Below are 22,881 nucleotides of genomic sequence, written 5' to 3'. Positions count from 1 at the left end.
GCATCGCGAAGAAACATAGATCTGCTGACAGGTTGTCACAAAAACAATTGTGATGCGCCCACCCCTCCCGCCGCACTTTACGAAAAAGATTCGTACGGCTGGTTCTTTCCCATTAGGAACCCCAGATAAATACAGAAAATATAAGGTACAGTTTCGGCACATGTACCCCCGAACAGTGTATTACTTGCATGGCATACCATAGCTTGGCCAGGAAGAACATGTTGCAGACAGTGGCACGAGCGAACATCGATAGGTTGCGGCCTCCCCATCTGGTTGCCTTTTCACGCAATCTTACTGCTCCTTCCTGACAATGCTTTGTACTACCTTGGTAGCACTCAAGCGGTGCGCCAAGATATCTTTTCGGCACCTGAAACCTGGGTGTTTTCCAAAAACTCGGGTTCGGTGGCTATGCTCAGTGCCACAGTGCTGAACATTTTTCCCAGTTTACTGCCCTACAAGTTTCTGCGCAGAAATCTTTTGTAATATCCGTCACTTTTTGCACGCTCTCCTTATCTGTAACAAAGACTGCCACGTCGTCCGCATAATTCAACAACTGCACTTCACTTGAGTTCAAACTAAATTCCCCAACTCCAAAACTTTGGATTATTTTTAAACAAAAAGCCTCTAAAAACATGCAAAAAAGGAGGGGCAGCATAGGGGAACCTTGCCTAACTGGCGATAACACAGAAACGCATTTTCTGCCCTTCGTATTCATAACTAACTGCGTGGTGCGTCCCTGAACACACGCGCGAATAGGACGACAAACGCGCCTTATATCTCTCATTTCAGAAGGTGCTGCCATCTAGGAGAGGTGAAGCGAAGTAGCGCGCCATGATGCTAAGGAGCGCCGACAGTTGCAGCCTCGATGCCAGCGCCTACGTGTACGGGGAACACGCAGCTTTAGCTGCGGAGAAGCCGACTTGCAGGTGGCGCGCTCGTGACCTGGTCCGCGGCTCATTTACGGTCCGCTGCTCATTTCGCTGTAGCGGACCGTGTGTTCACAAAATGATTCGGTGACAACTCGTTTGGTTTTGTTCGCACGGATGGTTTGCGAGCGCATGTGGTTTCAGTCGGATTTACGCAATGCTCCGGCGCGTGCAATCCAGTGTCTAACGTTGATGCGTATAACGATTCCATACCGACGAAATATAAATAGCGGTGTGCAAGTTTATATCGATGCACAATCGACATTTAACAGCTCCTGTGAGGGCCCATTGTACTTTGGGGTTTTACCGGTTCCTGTAGAAGAGGAAACAACCACATTTTTTCTAGGTGCCATGGACAATTGGCAGCGCAAGTATGACAGACTTCAGGAGCAAGCGATTAGAGCCAGGGAATAGCTCGAACGAAGCATGGCTTCGGGCTAGTTAATAAAGCAGTGTTGAGGGTTGCGGTGAAACTTATCATGGAGACAGATAACTTCAAGGAGTACACGCTGGCGTCCAGGCATTTGATATTACGCGCTAGCTTCGTGCCAAGTGTACGTTTTTGTATGGCGTCTCTCTACGTATTACGTTGGCGCACCGCCCCCTAAAAGATGCAAAGCGGAGGTGGAATTTCATATTACTGAGACGTAATGGTTTGCCTTGAACTTCTAAATTTCTTAAGCGGCAGTTTTAAAACAATCATGCACGTGCAGGGAGAGACATTGTCTGTGCATGACATTTTTCTGAAATTTCAACACAGCCGAGTAACTCGCAAAAGCGAATATATTAAGTTGACTCCCGGACCTGCGCTGTTGGGACCACTCGAATTGATTGTCTGTAAGTTTTATTTACGGGCCCAGTTTGTCAAATAACTTTTCTGTCCCGCAAAATTACCCAATTCGGTAGATTTATTTCTGGTAGCCCGATGTACGACCACGTATGTTGCGGAACGTTACATGGTATTACAGTTCGACACGGGTGTTTTGTTACATGAAAGGGTCTAGGTACCGCGCTCTTTACCATGGAAGTTTTGCGAACAACAGTTTGAGTGTGTTAGAAGAAGCAGATATGTCTAGCCTGCACGTGCAAGCGTGGTCGGGACTCTTGTTCGTTTGCACGCTATTATGTTTTGTGGTTTTCAACAGGCGTCGTTGCCCGAAGAGTTACCTAACGGCTTCGGCAGCTGTTTCTCAACTGAGATCGGGGATGGTACGGCTTCACAGACAAAAACAGGGCAGCGCGGCCGGTTCCTTGCTGTTATCGGCGAATAATAAAGATACAGAAAAGAACCTCTACCACATCTGCATCTGCTAATATTTGTTGTATTCCTAGCGTCATGAAACTTCTTTAGCAATGCAGATGTTTTACGGCAGCCCACCGCTGCCGACGAATTTGTAAATGCCGACCCAGCCCTGTTTTCAACTGATTCAGATAGCCACGTGGCACAAACGTTTCGGCCCTCCTGCGACATTCTCTACCGGCCCTGTGTTTCAGTTTCACAGAGGACTCTCCTTCTCAGTTAAGCTTGCGCAAGGTGGCAGGAGCCGTACTTCAAAAGTTTGACTACGAAGAGGGCAGAACCTGTTTTTCAAAGATTTGCGACTGCAATTATGTGCATTATGAGCATGTCACCATTGCGATCAAATACTATTACGGAATTGAGGTAGTGCAGCAAGCCGCCAGAATGTCAATGGGATTGCGCGTGTTCTTCATGGGCTGGACACTCCAGGGTAACAGCGACTTGTTCGGCTCTACTTACTTCCCCAGAGCGCTAGGTCAGCCGGTGATCTTCCAGGTGCGCCACGCGAATTCGGAACACAGTATTTCCCATCAAGCGTGTAGTTTTAATCAATTCTCTGCGTCAAAACTCGTGTACAGGGGATCACATACGGCATTTTTTTTCTATTATGAATGGATTACTGCGAATTGTGGAGAAAGAATGCTCATAGATTAAGCCATGCTGCCGAAACTATTGAGCCCGGGTAACGAAGGCCAAGCGCCTTCGCATAACTCACCGCATGGCTGACGGAAAGTAAACTCTCCGGCACTATTCCGCTAAAATGTTTTTCTATTTACCTCCTTTTCTAGGAAGGCCTATTTTTGCATCACTACTTTGATAAAAAGAGCATTTGCATGCTGTCGAAAAAGTTTAATCTAGCCACAGCTATTGGCGTTTATTTGCCCCAAATCTGCCTAAATATCTTTCGCGGCACAAGGTTGCATGAGAACCACTGTCACCGGTGGTGCCCGCTGGGAAACACGTTTTCTATAGTATAGCGGGCCTTATCATTCCCATTGCTACACCTGAAAGGTTTCTGCAGCAGGATATGTTTTCCTGGAAACTGAAAACGGATAAAAATGTAAACTATACCGATTGAACGACAGAAAAAGTAAGCGTCTTCGAAGAGAAACTGCGACTTTCGAATATGTTCTACAAATATAAAATATTATCAAGTTACTTCGGAGGGCGCGTAGCACATGTTGTAATTGTTTTTTTTTTTCGGTGTGTTTTGTATAGGTGTTTATTTTTTCTACATACGTCTTTACTAGTTTACTGAGTTTAAGTAGTACCATGGGTTTCTCCACCACTTGTCTGTATACAAGAAGAGGCCCTGTATTCTGATCGTAGTAGAATACTTCCTTGATATGGAGTCCATACCCACTCGAGAAGAAGTTTTACGATCCCTTCTTAAAAAAATTTTAGACACGCGCGAAAGCTTTCTGACACCCAACCTGCCTCAAAAGTCTATCACAACATTCGGTCAAGAGTGTGGAATCTTCGCTTAAACTGCTTCCATTGGATCGTCAAATCCTCGAGGGCCCAAATCCCAAACGACGAAAGAACCTCTGCGACAATTGTTCGCGCAATAATTAAACGTATCAACGAACGATTGAAAAGTATACCAATACGTAGTTTAATAGGAGGTAAATGTATACAATTGCACTGCTTTGTAGTCGATGGGTGTACGGTCTTATCTGAGAGCGTTTCTTTCCCACGATTTTGAAGTAACCGTTTTCCCACAATGGAAAGTGAAGTTTCGCGCACGTGCCGGTTGTCCAGGGATCTTATCATAGCTTTTCAGTCGACTAACTGCTCTATGGACAAAGCTTTAGTTTTTAGGACAGGACGGCATCGGTTTCACTAAGAAAGCTTTCTCTTCAAAATTATATCAGTTGAAGAGAGGAAACCAAAAAATCGGCTGGCACTTTTTTTCTTTCAGACGACGTGCTTGTCACACAAAGAATACTTTTTCGGCAACAAAGCAACAACCAGAAAAACACCACGAAATCCTTAAAATAAAGCAATCCAGTTACCTCCACGTTCTCCACGCTGCTATTGACAAAACTCCAGGACACAGCAATAACATCCGGCGCAGTCTCGAAGCCCTTGGTCGATAATGTTGGGGGCAAGGCAACTGTTCCAAGAAGGAAAATAAATGTTAAAAAGGCCTACGGGTGCATACATATTCATTAAAAAAAAGGTGGTGATAAGTAAAAAATACCTCAAATATGTTTAGAACATGTAAGCAATGTGTGCACTACGGACAAAACGATTGACGGATGTGCACGTTTTTGGCTTTATTTTTTTCAAGCTAGAAACTACAGCATTACCGAAGCTTTGTGTTTTTAAAATCCCCTACTCCAGAATGATCGCGTACAACAGAAACGTAGAAAAAAGGGTCATGGTTTTAAAGCAAAGCTTTCTGGCTCTACCAGACAACGGTTCTTTTGTGGTGCGCGGGACAACAAACGTCCAACGGGGCGGAGGCAGCGGCGATGGGAAGGGGGGGGGGAAAGGGGGGTTGCCTAGGCACGGCTTGATTCACTTGTACGACAGCACCTCCAGGGTTACCCATACCCGAAGGAATTACGTGGTCGTACGGCAAACATAGGTTTAGGATTGGTTTTCAGGGCGGGAAAATAATTTGTATAAGCCACATACAGACACAAGGGCGCTTGAGAAACGCCACCTTTTGCGCACTGCTTGCCAGGAATGGTACCATATTTTCTAAATTGGGGAATACCAATTTAATTATGTTTTAAGACGTAATAAAGAAGGCGAAAGTATCAGCTGGTTCTGGTAAATTGCGATTAAAAAAGTTTCCTCAGCTTTCTCGCAATTCTCAATATTACTAAACTAACTAGCTTAAATGGGCATAAACTGGAAATACTATGCTCAGAAGCCGACTTTTTTCCGTGTCTGCGCTTGTGTCGCGAGGTGGCTTAGCCGCAGGCTGTGACATCAGGGTGGCTACGTTCCGCCGTCTCACACTTCGAAAGACGCTCGTCTCTGTTTTCTTTCTTTACACTCACAGCCGGGCTACAGTAGCGGCGTCCGCCGCTCTAGCCCGGCCGTGGCCGATGCTGCTGCTGCGTTAGGGACGCCGCCATCGGGAATTCTATGTAACGGCTGTTAGAACCTCTTGTTTCACTCCTTGTAGAGCCACGTGTGTGAATTCAAGTGACGTCATACGGGCGATTGTTTTGGGTACCGCTTAAAGCTTTGCTTTCCAACCACCTTCACAGCATGGATTGGATCCAGTATTTTTATTGTGACATTATTTGGATGGGTTTCCGACAGAGCCTCAAAATTATTTCCAGAAAAACCGCGTATCAAAATAAAGGACGCATGTAAAATTAGTAAATTTAAAGGGCATACCCCAGTACTGCACAACTAACAATGATACTTTCTTAGCCAAGTACTACTCCCTGTACCATATCCTATATTTCAAGACACCTCTGCACATTTATACCGCACTTCTTTAATGTCCATAATACTGGAGCCCCAATGATATCTATGCAATAAAAGCCAGTAATTATGCCGCTGAATTTAATATAGGTGAATCTCATGTTTTTATATTACTTTCAGCTGGGACAAGACAGTAAGGTTGAGTTTCCATCCAACATCCCGGCAGGAAATCGCTCAGAACTTTTACTACTCTGTCAGGTCGCAACAGTATTTTTCAATTCCACCGTTTTGCTACAGAACGTGGGCCTGTATGATCTAAAATAAATTATAGGCCCTGTAAGCTGCGACGTTTATTCTTAACCTGAATAATACAATTAAGGAATTTTTTAGTTACTAAACAGCAGTTAGACATTAAAATAATTCCACAAGGCGGCTCTTGTTTGTTTTAAAAATCAGTGTGCTAACATCCGCCGGTAATGGTTAAAACCGGAATTCTTACAGTTTTCGAGAAGTTGTACAGCCTAGATTTTTCGCAGTGCTCCACACAATCAAAATAAAAGAGAAAGCAGGTTCTCTCCAGGGCAGCTGCCTTCATTGTATCAGCCGAGCTTTAGAACAAAATAGAGGCCATAATGTTGTAAAGTCGAAGTCTCCCCAGTACAATTCGCCGTTTACAGACGCGAGTACGTGGGAAATAAGAACGAAAACCCGTTATTGATACCAATTTCGGATACTCTGACGCATTACCTAATGGAGACATCGGTGTGGTCTTAAAATTCTTCAGTGGCCCCTTATGCAATGGTTTCTATGAATCCTAATAACAGCGCCTATTTTGCGACCGTGAACGTTCCGAAAATAGCTAAAATCAGCTCTTAAGGCCTTCAAGTAAGAAGGAACACATGGATTTGTAATTTTAAAGACAACCTTTTATTATCATTATTTAAAAGAAATCAATACGCGTGGGGCGAGCTTCTCAGAGTGTCCTTGTTTGATAATATGTTTTATGTGTTGTTGTTTGCGATCTTGTACTATGCGCTATTTGTTTACAAATGATATTCATAAAATTGGATTGGAAACTGATGGAAGTAAGGGCTAATGGAAAATACCCCAGTAACTTCAGATACGCTGATGACATTGCTTTGCGAAGTAACCCTGAAAGCGAAATGCAAAGCATGATTTCCGCAATGGACAGAGTGAAACCTTGGGTCTGAAAATTAATATCCAGAAAACTAAAGTAATCATCAAAAACCTCGGGACAGCACGGCGGTTTGAGATAGGTGGTGAGGCAGTGGAAGTGGTAAGCGAATATATCAAGTTAGGCCAAGCTGTGACCCCGGAGCCCAATCTTGAGGCAGAGATAATTCGAAGAATAAGAATGGAGTGGAGTGCATACGACAGACATTCTCCAATAAAGAATGGCAGCCTACCATTGTCCCTGAAGAAGAAAGTGTATGACAGCTGCATCTAACCGGTACTCACCTACGGCGCAGAAACTTGAAGGATCTCTAAGAGGGTTCAAGTTAAATTGAGAACGACTCAGCGGGCAACGGAGCGGAAGGTGATAGGTGTAGCGTTAAGGGACAAGAAGAGAGCGGAGTGGGTCAGAGAATAAACGCGTGTTAAGGACATTTTAGTAGATTTTAGAAATAATAAATGGACGTAGGCAGGGCATGTAATGCGAAGCGAAGATAACCGTTTGTCATTAGGGGTAACAGAGTGGATCCCTAGGGAAGGCAAGCGTTGCAAAGGGCGGCAGAAAGTTAGATGGAATGCTGAGATCAAGAAGTTTGCTGGGATAAATTAGTAGCAGTAAGCACAGGGCCGTAATAATTAGAGATTATAGCCCGGCAGTGGGCGTAGATAGGCTGGTGATGACGGAGACGATGACGATGACGACTATGATAATACCGACTTTGCGCTATCGCTCAAGTCTTGGGATACCGACCAGTTGAACACACACAGATAACATTTTACTGCGAGTGTAGCCGTGTGCATGTGTGAAATTCACCCTCACACCTCTGCCTGTGAAAAACCGCAGCAAAAACACACGTTTGAGAAACAAACACATAAACGCACGATAATACAATGTTATGCTTACCAAGTGGCCGAGTGGTTATAACTGTTTTGGCCGGTTTGCTGTATTTCCTCCTTTCCGGCGCCACCAATAAGGAAGCTCGTACCTCAACTGTGTACTCTGTGCTCGAACCGAGGTTGCTGATTGTGATTGCAGATTGTGTCGTTTGAATCAGTTGAAAAAAGTTGTCCTTGTACACCCGTACTTGAAACTCAAGGTCAGCGTTTAGCATTACTTGCGGGTTCAGAGAGCTCCATTCCAGGCTGATAGAATTGGAGGTGTTAGAAAAAATATTTGTTATGATCGGCGCTGGAATGGCTGCAAAACAAAAAAACAGAACTTTATCAGTCTTAAAAAGCAATACAGAGAAATATTGCAATATATTGCAATACAGAGCAATATTTCAAAAAGCAATACACAGAGCAATACAGCAATATTACAGAGTATCTGTATAACATTAACCCCAGGCACAGGCGGAAAATATCAATTAAATGCTGTAAGCGCTTACAAACTGGAAAAGAACTGTTATGTTCCTTTAAATAATGTCGTAATAGTGAAATACTTTCTTTCGTGGCCCCAGTAAACGAACCAGTTACGGGGCTGCATGTCTGAGAATTGATAGCATAAAAAACGCAAAATGACACGAATACAAGCCCTTGAAGTCTTGGTTCAGACCCGCGATTGCTTGATCAAACTTTTATTTCTCGCTTTCCAGAAGAAAAGAACAAGAGACACTATACAAGCCTAACGTTCGCGAAAGGCTCAAATATTAGCCGACCTTGGTAGAGCGCATTCATCGCCGAGGAGAGAGCAACGTTCATTTAAAGAAAATATTCCTGTGCGAACAGCTTGGACAGTTTGTCGTGTTGGACTAAGGCGGCACTTTCAATTCGTACTTCCAGGTTATCAAAAACGTATCTGCATCTTAAAACCAATCATCGTTTGAAATGTACACACTGTGACTCTAAGGATGGTTTGGTTTTGTAGTGTACAAATTACCGCCTTCAAGGACATGGCATTGCGGCATTGTAGACTCCTAAGATTATTTAATCACTCACTGAAACAAGCCACATCGCAGGTTGTCTTTGGCCACTTAAGCCAATACGTCGTACAGGGGCATGTATGTATACATGTATGTATGTATGTATGTACAGAAAATAAGGGTTGGCAGTGAAGAAAACCTCGGAAAGCAAAGGGGAGGTTGTGGTGGGTCATAGAAAGAGATGAAGAATTTTTTTTATTCGAAAAGAAAGTGGTGAAAAAATGCCACCCGGCGGGCATTTTTTCACCACTTTCTTTTCGAATAAAAAAAATTATTCATCTTTCTAGGATCCACCACAACCTCCCCTTTGCTTTCCGAGGTTTTCTTGACTGCCAACCCTTATTTTCTGTGTTATTTCTCGGAGCCCCTCATTTTCCCATTTTCTGATTCGCTGTATGTATGTATGTATGTATGTATGTATATATGTATGTATGTATGTATGTATGTATGTATGTATGTATGTATGTATGTATGTATGTATGTATGTATGTATGTATGTATGTATGTATGTATGTATGTATGTATGTGTGTATGTGTGTGTGTGTATGTATGTATGTATGTATGTATGTATGTATGTATGTATGTATGTATGTATGTATGTATGTATGCATGCATGCATGTATGTATGTATGTATGTATTTATGGATGTATGTGTGTGTGTATGTATGTATGTATGTACGAATGTGTATATGTATGTGTGTATGTATGTATGCTGATTCATCCCTTTATCCCTCTCAGTGTTGAGTACGTTTGAAAGACGTCTCAAGAAATCAGCTCTTCATACGTGCCGCGGTATAGTAGATTTATTTATTTATTTATTTTAGTAATTATTTTATTCTTATTTATTTATGTATTTATTTATTTATTACAGGGAGCACGTAGGGAGCACGTAGGAATTATCGCAAGGGTAATGATTACAGATCATACCTAGCAGTCATTAAAGAAAGGAAGAGTGACAAGAACAAATGATTAATCGAAGCCTTTTCAATATCACCTGCTAAAAGCTAAAGATGTTCTGAACGCGAATATACTGGCGAATAAATGCTAAACTGAGAGTTATATAAACTTGTAATTTTTCGTATTATGATTGGAATGGTGGTTCGCAATTAAGTTCACATTGTTGTGAAAGTGCGAAAACAGACGTAGGCTTTCATTCGTGACAAAGTTGGTTATAACTCCCAAAGGCTCACTCCAAAGGCAGAGCCTTTTTTTCTAATCAGACTGTTTGTATCGCCGCCTACGAAGTTTACCTCACACTACAGTTTACTTTCGAATGGATAGAATGGCTCAGCTATCTTAGTAGCATGTAATTGCGTTTTTTTATGCTTTTGGAGTTATATATTTACCATATTGTGTATTTACACATAAGAGGGACATAGTGTCACTTGTTGTTTGGCAACTTCAGAAGCCTTGTAACAACTACATGATATTCTGGAAGGGCAACACTGCACAGAAGTTCAAGAAAGTCATGTCCACTATTTCTGAAGAGTGATTTGGCACATGTATTGAAATATAAACTAATGGGCACACAGAAATGTAAGGTGAGCAACACTGATATGTGCCCCTCAAAGAATATGACGTTTTTTTTTTAAATTATAACTATAATCCATTCGGTTGTGTAATTTTCTGCATGCGCAAATAAACCGAATGCGCTTTGTTCGCTCAAAGCGGGATTATTGTACCCTGCGCAGGTGAAGTCCTAGAGACCATTTTAAGCCGATTAACAACGTTAATGGGTCCCTGGGTACATAGTACTTCTACCTTTTTGCGTTTCAATAAATACTTCAAACTTCAAACATATTTGCAAGACTTCTTGCGCTTCATTAACATCAGATCTATTTCGGGAAAAAACGTTTGTTAGAAGTGTGCCCCAATTTCAGAAGCTGATGTTTGTCTTCCCTAAAAATCCTGTATTTATAGCGGAAATACGAATAATCACAACAGCATTGGATACAAGTTTCAAGGGCAACTGGTTTCGAAGCTGCAATTTTATCCACCTTTTCAAACTGTTTTTTTTGTCATTGTCAGATGCTAAAGTTACTGATAATTAGCAGCTTTCTTCAGAGTATTCGCCATTTACCATAATCAGGTCTCTGCAACCCGCACTCCATTGCGCGAGAGACGGGAAGGTAAAAGACGACAAACATATCTTTAATTGTTTGTCCTTCGTAATTGAATTCCTGGGTGACAGTGTGAATGTTTGCGCTCCCCTCTGGAACACTGGCAATGTTTCGCTGTTATTAAGGAACGATAAAGATGTCACGAATCCTGCAAACTTGTATCTAAAACGTGCATGAGGTTCCGGATTCGGCCAGTAAATTACAATCGTTTATACAATCTACATTTTGGAACAATGGCACCCGAGGGAGTGGTTATTGTGAGGCAGTTAGGGGAAATCATTTAATATCAATTAAATACAAACAATGACGCCCACCCGCACGTACGGTACATGCGCTACAGGAAATAAGGCACCAAGGATATAGGGTGATGAGGACGCAAAACCAATACGTTTAATCGGCCACGGAGGAAACAAGCTAATGACGAATCCTGATCCGAAGGTACCATTCAAACACAGAAAACAAACAACATACATAAATTTCGCCACTAATTAAAAAACGCGTAATCGTGGTTCACTACTCGCTTCATGAAGATATAAGTTTTATTGCGTACAGTTTTTTAATGCCGTTCTATGTTTTTGTTCACTACTTCAGCCAGTAACAAGCGCTTTAAATGGTCACTCAAACCTTCTGGAGTATTCCATTTTTCTGCGCAGTTAGTGTCCAAGGTGCCCCCAGCCGCCTTGTATGCAGCTTCAAAACGCCGCATGCGTACAGAAAATTGCGAAATCCGGAAATACCTGATTGGTAGAGAGCAAATAAATGTTGCGCACATCACTTCCCAACCTTTGTTTAATAATGATAAACTGTTCCTAAGCATTACGCAGAGATGGTTAACCACGGAGCTGTAATGTGCTGCCGGTGGTTACGCTTGCGCTAGTCTTTGTGGTTCAATAAAGTCGTTTGCAGTACATGGTGCATGTTTTCTTCTCGCGATGTTCCTGGTCGTAACCGGACTGCTCCTCGGAAGTAAGCGCCACATGTGACCTACAATTTCGGATTAGGTTGCGGTAGGTGTTCCTCATTGTAACGTCGATGCTGCTTCGTTCGCACCGCCAGCTGCTACTGGCCACCGTCGTTGCTTGACCTGTTTTTCCCGCCTTCGCAATCTTCGGGCGTGCTATGTTTTAGTGACATGACGCAGCCACACTATATGCCCTTAATTTTAGGTCCTCTCAAAATTTTTTTTCTTGTTCGTATTGGTTTTCGCAAACACGTTTTCGGCGTACATGGGACCGCGGGAACTTCATTTCACGTTGTCAGATAACCCGTCGCTGAAAAGGAGGGAACCATCCTACATAGAAATAGCTCCACCCAAAGTGTTACTTTGATTCCCAGAATAGGCGAAATCTTTGGCCACAGACAACACATATGAGCATGTAAGGAAATTTTTGCCTACCCGGAAGACTCCAAAATATTGATATGAACAGGAAAAATCCTCCGCTAGAGCTACAAACTGCCCACTTTATAACAGCCGGTACCATTGCTCTAGAGCTTGCTAACACTCAGCCAGAGTAGAACTGAGTTCTCCAGGTTGGCGCTTATATTGGTTTCTAGAATGCGATGAAATTAGAGCTGCTACGAAACATAGGTGCAGGCTTGAGGCAGGTGGCACAGGGCGTCCGCACGTAAGGGGCATCCCAGAGACAATAATGGCTTTGATATGTGGTTGGATATGCCACAGACAACTGATGGGCGGGAATAAAGTACCATGAGTGAGGTAAAGCGCGAACAGGGTTGGCCAAAGAACAAGGCCCGCGGCTGCGATGACCGCAGAGCGTACACGACGGTGTTATCAGTAAATTCTGTTAAAAACAAACCATTCCAAAAAGCCTATTCGTTGAGCAGTGTTCCAACAAAGTTGTCAGTGTTTGGGTAGTTCAAGGTGCTACTTGTGTTTTCCTTATTTGCAAACTGCCATCCGTTGTGTCAGTGGGGTCAGTGAGTAGAATAAAAACGTGTTTTCATGTGTGAACGATTGAGAAAGAGGGTATGATTGAATAAACAAATAGTAGTGGCGTTGCAACCGTTTTTTCCGCGAGCTAATAGAGCATTAAAAAGCTCCGTGCTGCCGTGAGTAAGGAAATCTGATGCATACATTAATGAAACAGAGGTAGGAGAGAGCCAAGCAAAACATGGGGTGACTCTTTCTAGGATGGGTAATAAGGCGAAAATCGTGATTTTTTATTGTCTTAGTCGGGCAGTTGTGCCATTTTTCACAGGAAGTAAAGTGGGTCCCAAAAAACCGAAATATTCTGCTTCCCGCGTCCTAGTGTCCAGGTTGGAAGAGGGCAAAGCTGCTGTGCTATATTCAAAGACAAATACAATGACGCCAGTGCTTTCGCAACCAAGGAGCACGGCAGCACTCTCTTGGCCTTCGCATTCAGGAGGGATAATGGTGTATAGCGCAAGGTGGAGGCATTCATCATGACAAATGTCAGGCTCTCCAGTTCCATGCAACAAGGAATAACGCTGACTCCCGTCTGACCTTCTGGGTGGATCTTTGGACTGTTTTATGAGGAAAAGCACGTTTATTGACGAGTTGTCTCCCGTATTTTTCGCGAACAGCGCCTTTTGAATTTCATTAAGATCAAAGGTAGCCTTGCCTAAATGCTGGTGTTTCCTAGCTAAATTTAGACACCTGCTGGTAAGTTAGGTATGAAGGGTGCGATGTTAGGCCAAAACTCGCGTAAAAGGCATTGAAATTACGTGTAGGTGCTTTCGTCGCAAAATATAATTCTACTTGAATTTGATGTTGGGGGGGGGATATTTCCCAATATAGTTGTAAGTGAACAAATACTAAAAACAAAACACATGCGTTGAAGTTAGTGCCGCTAGCTGCTGGTGAAGTAATAGCATGATGGAAACCGAAACTGCACGTCTTGTTTGGCTTCCTGTGCAATCCGATGTGTAGCACGCGGGGACGATTCGACCAGTAGGATTCAGACCGCCCGAAAAACGAATACGCTTCAATCGAGAAACAAATATTCATGTGTGGGCTTCACTGCTAATATTCGTCTGCTCGCTCGGTTTTACACCACAAGAAAGCACCTAGAACGAATGCTGATGAAATCTCTCTGGTCTAAATCGGGTGTGAAAGCACCGTCGATGAGACGATACTGTCCATAGGAAATCTTCTTCCACGGTTATCAGGCCTAATATTGGCGGTCCAAGAGCAGCGGGGCGCCTGTGTTTTTTCAATCACATTACTTTTTTTCATAAGCATTGTTGCAACAGTGCAACTTAATGCTGAAGTAGCAAAATGTCCCCAAAACTGCCATGGGGGGGGGGGGGGGGGTCTACGGAGGGATTATATGGCTGTATTGATATGGCGTTTGCAATGACTGCTCTAGCAGTCATTGTAAGCGCCATATCAATACAAAACATTTACACTGTAGATGTTTTATTCCTAATTAGGTTGTGCCTTGTGCAATGGCCTTTGTGTACCTGATAGAGCGACAATTTTCTTGTGAAATCAATATTGGCCTAGTCCACGGAGTTTCGCGAGTTGCGAGGGCGAATAGCCACAGTTGACGACAATTTGTAGAACTCGGAGGAGCGACGGCCTCCCCGGTCTGAAAGAGGCGCATCATGTGACGACAAATGGTTGAGGCGTCAAGACGTCCTCGCCAACGGTTGACGATGAAACAAAGTTGCCTGTCCAGTTCTCCCCCGCTGCACTGACAGCCGCCTGCTGCGGCGTACCAACTTCAAGTAGGACGCTTGCGTCAAAATTGAGATAAAAGTGAAAGGCGAGTAGGAGCGCGCACAGCGGGAAGATGAAACTTGTTAAGAACAAAAACTTCGCCGAGCTAAGCACTCCAAGAAGGACGCAGAATAACAAGAGCGGCGACCTTTAGAGGTGGCAATGAACGTTTCGCATTCCACATCGGCGACTGCTTTGGAAACCGACTAAACGATGATAATCAGAGCTCGCAACATGGAACGTTCATCTAGCCATACCGTTCGTTTGGCAACGTGTGCTTCGTCTGCTCTCACATGCGAAACTGGGACTGGAACAGATAAGCCGCAGCCATTTTTCAGCATTGGTGTTTGTACTTTAACCACCATTTAAAAGCGCGGAGAAACTTCTCAAGCAGAAACCAACCAGGCTACATTTACTGCCCACAAAATTAGCAACTTCAACTTCTTTTAACGAAGTCCCGCGGCCGACAATAATAATTCTTTTCTTATTGTACCTGAGTGGTGTGGGGTTTTTACGTGGACATGACAACCTTGCAAATGTAGCTTTTTAGTGTGCTTTATTGTGCAAAGGGGACCATTGGGAGGTTTGACACACAGCATGCCAATGGACGTACGGTGTGCCAGGCATGTTTTTAACCTCTCCTATTGCATGACACAAATGACAACTGACGGTCCACGCTGTGACTACATGCTTTGTACACATGCTACAAAAGGTGTGTACACAAATATTTGCAGTGAACACTGTCTTTAGTACAAGGTTTGCAACGCCTTCTTTCGGCATGCACACAAAAACAACGCTAAAAAACGTTAGGTAGTGATCACTGTTATTTTACAATTGCTCTCACTTGACGGTGGTGTTCTCAAGAGCGTAGACTGGTCCTGGCTGCAGGCGTTGGCCGCGCATGCACGGAGGTGAACTGAATAGGCGCGCTGGGTCCTCAAGCCAAACACAGGAAGGCTGTAAGATGATGTCGAGGAGCTGCCATCCACAACAATGGTGGTGTTGAGGATGTCACTGCCCGCGTTCCCTTTGGCAATCTGTGAGTAGGGGTGCTTGTCAAGCCGCGTTGTTTCAGTGGTGTTGTCTAAAATTACATCTTCATGCTCTTGGGGAAAACTAGAACCTCCGCTCCCATTTCTTATAGTAGACAGGGCCTGCAAAAGCACCAAAAATGGAACACAATTAACCATATATTTCACAATACGTTCCTCCGGAAGCCCTAATATGTCGACCCTAAGATGGTAAATAAACTGCTGATATTCCTTGGTTAAAGATCTGTCAACTGAAATTCTTTATGTCAAGTTGGACAAGTTATTAGACTATCAACTATGTAAAATGCAATGAAGGAATCGTTGCTGGCTTACACAAATAAATTGTGAAGCATAAAAATACTTCGTGGGGCAAGAAATTTGTGGAGGTCGTTTAGAACATTCGGGAAATGATAAAACAAAAAGAGGCTCGTACTCTGTGATCAAATTGGGATATAATAAACTTTTCAGTAAACAAACCTTTAGTAAAAAACAGCGTGGCTCACAACCATGCGAGGTAAGCCGTTCCATCTTCTATTGTTTTAAAAATTTCTGCTGTGGTGGAATAACGCCGCAAAAAATAGGTCAGAATATAAGTATTTACATTTTGTGAAGAACCGGGAAAATTGTCTGCATCTCCGTATTTACGCTGCTTTGAGTTAATCTGCGTTGTCGCTTAACGTACCGCCACCGGAGGATGAGCACCACAATTTCGAGACTTTTTTACGCGTTCACATGTCAATAAACTGTCCTTATAGATTCTTAGAAAACAGTGATTGGTTTCAGCGCATGGTCACCGATTTCTTGTGGTTGACGCAGACCTTTCGCACTACACAATACGTGACAAATGGTTAAGGTGGAGTTATTTCATCTTGAGAGTCTATATATTAACAAATACGCCCACAAAGTCTCGTCCTTTAGAAAAATGTGTTAGCTTATGGTGTAAAGACAGGAAAGGAGGGATGACACACGCGATGGATGTATCACTCTCGGTATTACCACATTAAAAAAACCAGCTTTCTAAGGTTGGTAATCGTCTTCAGTGCCTAGTTTATATGAGTTAAGTACACTAGCCCTGTTCAAGATCTTCAAGTAGCAGAATCTTAAAATAGACATTGGAAGGAAATGAAGAAACCACGGCACTGACTCGCAACTGAAATTTTATTTAAACTGACAGAACCTAAATCGGACCTTTACCAACATCTTGGCGCTGCAATAGCCTCAACTGACAGCCGACACAAGGGAAAACCTTTAATTGAGTTTTTTGCAGATAAAACAGAATATAGGCAAATATAAATGAAACTGAAACCCGAAACTTACAGAATGAGCACGTTTCCGCAAACGACCCTCGCGCTGCATTATACAAAGTGTGGACAAAAGAGATTACAGAGGGCAATGAAGTTGCTCCTTGCGCGGTCGGCAACAGGGGTTCATGGAGAAAAAAACGCTGTCTGTGACTGCCACTTCATACAGCTTCCGGCAAGTTGGTATTTTGTAGAATAAGGGAAGTGGGCACATGATGTGTCATCTTGTTATTTAAACCTTTATTAGCTTTATTACAACATAGCCGTTACATTTTTATTAGCAGCGTAAATATTAAAAATAATAAGCTATTATTTGTAGGATAGGCTAGGATGAAGGAAACCCGAGACGTGGCAGGTGATGAGTGATGCCTTACATTACTTACAAGGCGAGGATAAGAGATACAACGCCGGCTGTGGGCCCCAGACACCTCATCTGGGCCTAGCTTATTTGAACAAATAATCAGGCATGAGGACATGCTGAACCCCGCTTCAAGAAATATGTGTTTGGAGTGCGAGCTTTACTGTGCTTCGCACTTCAAGCGCGAACGCACGTTAACTGGCGAGGCGCAGAGAACGCGAGAAATCAATTACAAACTTTCGACAGAGGGTTCTAATATTTCGATATGAACGAGGCCATACGGTCCTCACCAGGCGCGTGCCTACGGGCACTCGGTCCTGTTTTGTATTTTTTTCGAGATTCTAAACTGGTTGAAGCCGGCGCGCAAGCCAGGATGACGGCGAGTGTTCGTCACAAGGCGCTCGCTCACGTGCGCTCGGTATTTTCTTGGTATTTCCTTCCGAACGCCCCCCCACCAAACAACACTGCTGTAGATAACGTTGGCTCATCAGTGATTTGATTGACAGCGGTGTCTTAGGTGTCTCCTTGCTTTTGGGCGGCATATCTTTCTTTTGTCTTCACAGGGTTACAGTTGCGTAAGGGTGGCTCGATTACCGTAGGTACGTAGATTCGCAGTATATAAAATTCTTTCAAAGACGCTTCGCTCTGGTCAAATCTATAAAAAATTTCAAAGCGAAAGCATATTTCAAGCATACTGGTTCTCAGGTTGAGAAAATAGGTGTTTCGAAACATTTGGAATCTGCCTTTTTCGCTGCGGTGTGGCGCCCTCTTGAGGTAGCGACGGAAAGCAGATCGGAGGTCAAGGTTATCGTGGTGCGTCGTGGTTGTTGCCTTCGGCGTGAGCGCGTTGTTTTTCGACGCTCGAAGAGAAGGTAGCTTTCCGTCTCACCTAGTCGCTTGCTTTATCTTATACTTCCCCTGACCACTGCAACTGCATCAGCATGCAATCGTTAGGGGAACAATTCATTTCAGGAGGCTTTCTTGCCGCTACAAACGGCTGGACGGACTTTCCCCGGTCGACTACCCATAATACCCTAGTTACTCGGGCGCAGTAAACCACGGTTAAGCGAACCACGGTTACAGAAAACCCCGCAGTTTGCTACGTTACACGGCACACGAAACTGCGGCTACCCACCTAAGCATGGTTACGCAAACTGAGCTTTGCCACTTCAGTTCAGTCGCGCTAGTTGCAGTTCCCGCAGCCGCTGTGCTCACAATCGCTCAAGTCAGTTCGGAAGCAAGTGGCGGCGCATCAGCGGAGGTGGAAAAAAAAATCACCTGGCGTTCGGAGGAGACGAATGTTCTCAAATAGCGGGCGCTCCAACGCTGCCCCCAATAGGCACTGGCGTTCTTTGCGTTGCACCCGCAAGCAGCGCGACGGACTTCACACGTTGGATAATAGCAAATTTAGGTTCGGGGGAAGCCTACCACAGATATAGTAAGATGTCACCAAATTCTACGTGAAAAAACGAAAATAGGTGCTTTAAAAACACGAGAAGCCAACACCCCTTTAGTTGGAGTACGGTGATTTCAAACCTTAAATGTTTGGTAAAATTGAGCAATGCAAAAGTAATTTTATTGATAAGCACATTTCTCTTCTATTCTACATAGTAGCTTAACAATTTTTTGCCTAATCTGGTCACACAATGAGAGCCCAATCTAAAGCCATCGCACGTTCAGGGGAGGAATTCTAAGAAGTAGCAATTGCGCATCCATAACGCTCCCTCTTTTTATAAGAGTGTATGAGCAGTGAAATTGGGGAGTACACAATATAGACGGCGTTTAAATACGACGCCAAAGGGAAAGTTAAATTCGAAAAGAGGAATGGAACCATATTATTAGGACAGTACCGAAAACTCGAGGGAAAAAGACGATATGAGACAGGAAACGTCAGAAAATCCACCGAAAAGGCGGGTCTGCGAATGTTGACACGGCGTTAATGGGAGTGAAAGTTTTAAATATTTATAACAACATCCACCCGGACGTCTGCTTGTCCTGAAAATAGATCGTGCGTTTTGATAGCTCACCAACTTCTTTATTTCCCAACTGACCTCGACGATTCTTGTTCTAGCAGAAGTTTATGTGCAGAGTTTAAAACTATAAAGTATTTTGCTTTTCTGGCCTGTGGCCCTCTTTGACTATTATAGAGTTGAACTTCACGCAGTGGTTTGACTCGTGCTAAATATTGCATGTTAATTCTGGACCTCACTTTTTGCAATTGCAGAACAAAAATGTCCGCATCCTTACCATCATAAAAAGAAAAAAGCATCTGCTCTGCTCGACATCAGCTATGCGTGTTTAAAGTGGACAAAATATACTTACCGAAAAATCATCACGCAAATACAATTCTGCTTCGGAATCTTCTTCATGGGTGATCTTTCGCAAGCGTACAGTGACCTGAAACGTTTGTGTTATTGGCATTGGTGAGATTGGTTACGGTGACCGTCTTTTAAAGGTGCATTCACATTTCAGATATATCCAACATTTTTGTTGACATCGTGCCTGAGCGGTGACACCATATTTCATACCAATCTATTTAAAAAATGTAGCTGTATTCGCCCACGATAGAAGACGTAAAACGTTTCTGCGATGGCTGCCGAACCACACCCCTTTGTAAGTGCCAAACACCAAAATAACTTTCGCATTTGACGGAGTTTGATGGACATCCGACACTGCAGGGAGAATTTCGCCAATAAGCTTTGGACATGGCGAACAGCTGGCTCTTTTTTTTGGGTAGAAAGAAAACCGTCAAAAATCTGGCACGCTCTCTTGAGTGACACGTTTAGCAACCGAAAGCGCGAACAGATGTCTGTGAATTCTCATCTTTCTCTTCATTTGGTTCGTCGAAGACCCCGACTGCTCTAATCATCGACCCTCGGTATTGAAAAATGAATTTCGTCAAAATGAACACTCGGCATAAAAACAGTTCTGGGTTCCACAAATCGTAGCTTTGAGTAATAACACAACGTAACGCTTGCACGAGAAGCTTTACGACGCCAGCGTTACGACTCCTTTTGGGTGCCCTGCGAAAACGGCGCTTGCCAACTAATGGTCGTTGCGTAGCGTATCAACAATGTGAAAAATCAAGCGGCTTGCCGCATAAGAATGACTGGTAAAGTTGTATTTTTTTGGGGTGGTGATGTTTCAGTAGCATATTCATAGAACATGGTTTCACTGGTAATTATTGCATTATCGCTGGTACGTTTTGTACTGCAATCGCTCTCGAACAAACTTTAAACAATTTAGAGTGGCTTGAAAGACGACCTGAGCGACACCGACCGGCCTTTCGGCGGGATAAAAACTGTTAATTTTCTAAGGAAGGTGATGCTACTTGATTAGATATAAGATACTTTTTCTGAGGGCGTCAGATTTTGGAACAGACGGCGCTTCAAACAAGATGGCTGTTTGATAGCGGAAATGCCTTTTTTCACAGTTATAACGTAGTCCTTTGGGTAAGACCAGGTTTCTTTTCATAGTTATTTGTGAATAAAACCGTGTGGTAAACTGGCTTTAGATACGTAGAATAGCTATTTACAAAATCTACACACAGCATCAAATCAAGTTTGGGCGAAAGGGAGAACTGGACGCGGTCTTCGTGCGTTTGTTTTCTTTGTTTTCCGCCCTGTACGCAAGCCATGGTTCATTTATAACCGCAGTGTGGGTTTCACAATGCCGCTACAATTTTACGCTCTGCATTACAGGGATAATGTGAGCGTAAATAGATACGCCGTAAAGTATACGAACCTCGTATCGCTCTGCCTGGCCAGGGGCGTCCCATCGAAGCAGAGCCCTGGTTGGGTCCGCAATTTGAGCTGTGAAATTTGTGGGTGCTGGACAAAACAAGAAAATAAAATAGCAAAAACTTGAATTATTGTCATAATTTATTTGTTCCTTTATCAGTTAATTGGCACAGTTTCTGTTTTCTTAGTATGAGATTACCCTAAAATTGTGAATAAACATGTGAATATATAGCCCGAAATATTACTAGCCGACTTTCAAAATGCACCTGAGAGAAAAAATGATGTCAAAGACGTGGCAATACTAAAAATATGATCCAGAAACCATCGTACCGGCACGAGAAAACACAGGGGGCAATCACTCCTCCAAAATCAATGAAAAATTTATGTTTTTACATATTATACGACGTACAACTTTTTGATTAGATTTATTTTGAATAGGAATTATACGAGGCTGATTTTCTGACCTAACAATGCGAAATAACAAAATCATGCATGCTTGGGTGTGCTGACGCAAATATTCTATTTTTTGTGTATTTCAACATTCGAGAGTTACGGATTTTCTAACAAGAACATACCAAATTGTTCCTTTGGGCATGAGCAGCCTTATAAATTGCTGGCTTTTCTTTCTGGGTTCATTCAACCAGACCACCATTACAAGCGTCAAATAAATGCCTGTCAGGGCGACTAACAAACAGCGCCGGAACAGGGCGATAGGAGGATCACACAAACACACAAACTCGGCGCCCCTGTTTTTGTGATCGTCCTGTCATCCTGTTCCTGCGCTGTTTATAACTCCGTTATGTACGAACTGGCCCGTGTACAATCCGTGTTGCTGTCAGGGGTGTCACTTTTAGCATTATTGGTTTCTAAATAAGCTTCAGAGGGCAGGCGCTCGTCCCCACATCAAGACAACTCGTAACACTGGAGTCGTGGCCCAAACAGGAAAAAACAAGTTTATAGCACCAAGTGTTTGGAGAGGCTCTTACCACTCTCACAAAGCAAAGTTAAGGTTAGATGTAGATACAGGCTGTAGGGTTGATAAATGAGCGCCTTTAAAAATTTTAATTGTAAAAACCGGAGCTCCGTTCGCGCCCAAACTTTAAACAGAGGTCGTATTTTGAGCTTCATTTTGTTTGACACCGGCGCCAACGAGGGTACTTACATTGTTATTCAGAAAATGAATGAAAACCACTTTCGCCTATTAAAAAATCGCGGCCAATTTTGACGTTCATGAATAACTTGGAACGGTGGTTCCTCCTGCCATGTGTCTGACGAAACGCTCTAAGCCGCTTGAGAGTCGGAAGGAGCCAAAAGAAGGATCAGGAAGCCGCCTTCGTTGATGGTTTCAGATGGCCACAAATAGTTATATAATCGTTTTTACGAAAATATTAGACTGTTTGACCGGTTCACCGCTGCCAATAGAATTCATCCTGTGATTATTTGTTCATGTGCTTTTGGATCGTCTACCGTCTGCTGTTGCAGGTTTTTTGTTCTCATTTTACATTTATTCTTCTGTGCATGACTGTCAGCTCTGGAGACATACCGATATGTGATCATTCACCGCGAACAAAAAAGGCTGCCTGTTTTCTCCTTCGAACGATCGCATATTGACCCGTCACAATCACAGAAACATAAGTACGCAATAAACGTTGAAGGAGAATAAACTATGAAGAAGATGTCGTGAGTATCATTTATGTCGTAATTCTTGTTTACCTGACGCAGCAGGTGACAGATGTTCCAAAACCAGTCTAAAAACGTTTATTGGTATTTGTAAGGCCAAAGCGTGAGGATATCTTACCGTAATTCGTAAGAACTTTTATGTATATATTTCCGGGGGTCGCAAATTATCGACGAAAAAGATTTGCCTATCTTCTACACCTCATTTGCCTCCTTGGT

The 22,881-nt window shown here is 43.2% G+C and overlaps 1 protein-coding gene across 1 annotated transcript in view; it reads right to left on the bottom strand.

The window, feature by feature from the left end:
• LOC144138911 (uncharacterized) overlaps window positions 1-22,881 on the bottom strand; it is an 85,045-nt gene that overhangs the window by 15,247 nt on the left and 46,917 nt on the right. Inside the window, exons 8-12 of the mRNA XM_077671429.1 lie at window positions 20,990-21,075; window positions 19,568-19,642; window positions 15,400-15,709; window positions 7,715-8,008; window positions 4,242-4,342 (exon numbers count right to left, since the gene is read on the bottom strand). Coding sequence (XP_077527555.1) covers window positions 4,242-4,342; window positions 7,715-8,008; window positions 15,400-15,709; window positions 19,568-19,642; window positions 20,990-21,075 — 866 coding nt within the window. The remainder of the gene's footprint in view (window positions 1-4,241; window positions 4,343-7,714; window positions 8,009-15,399; window positions 15,710-19,567; window positions 19,643-20,989; window positions 21,076-22,881) is intronic.

The sequence above is a fragment of the Haemaphysalis longicornis genome, unplaced genomic scaffold (assembly GCF_048455015.1).
Source record: "Haemaphysalis longicornis isolate Haplotype H1 unplaced genomic scaffold, Haemaphysalis longicornis Haplotype H1 scaffold_5, whole genome shotgun sequence".
Classification (NCBI taxonomy): Eukaryota; Metazoa; Arthropoda; class Arachnida; order Ixodida; family Ixodidae; genus Haemaphysalis; species Haemaphysalis longicornis.
The sequence above is the reverse complement of the archived record's forward strand: the minus strand, read 5'-3'. Positions and strand labels throughout refer to the sequence as shown.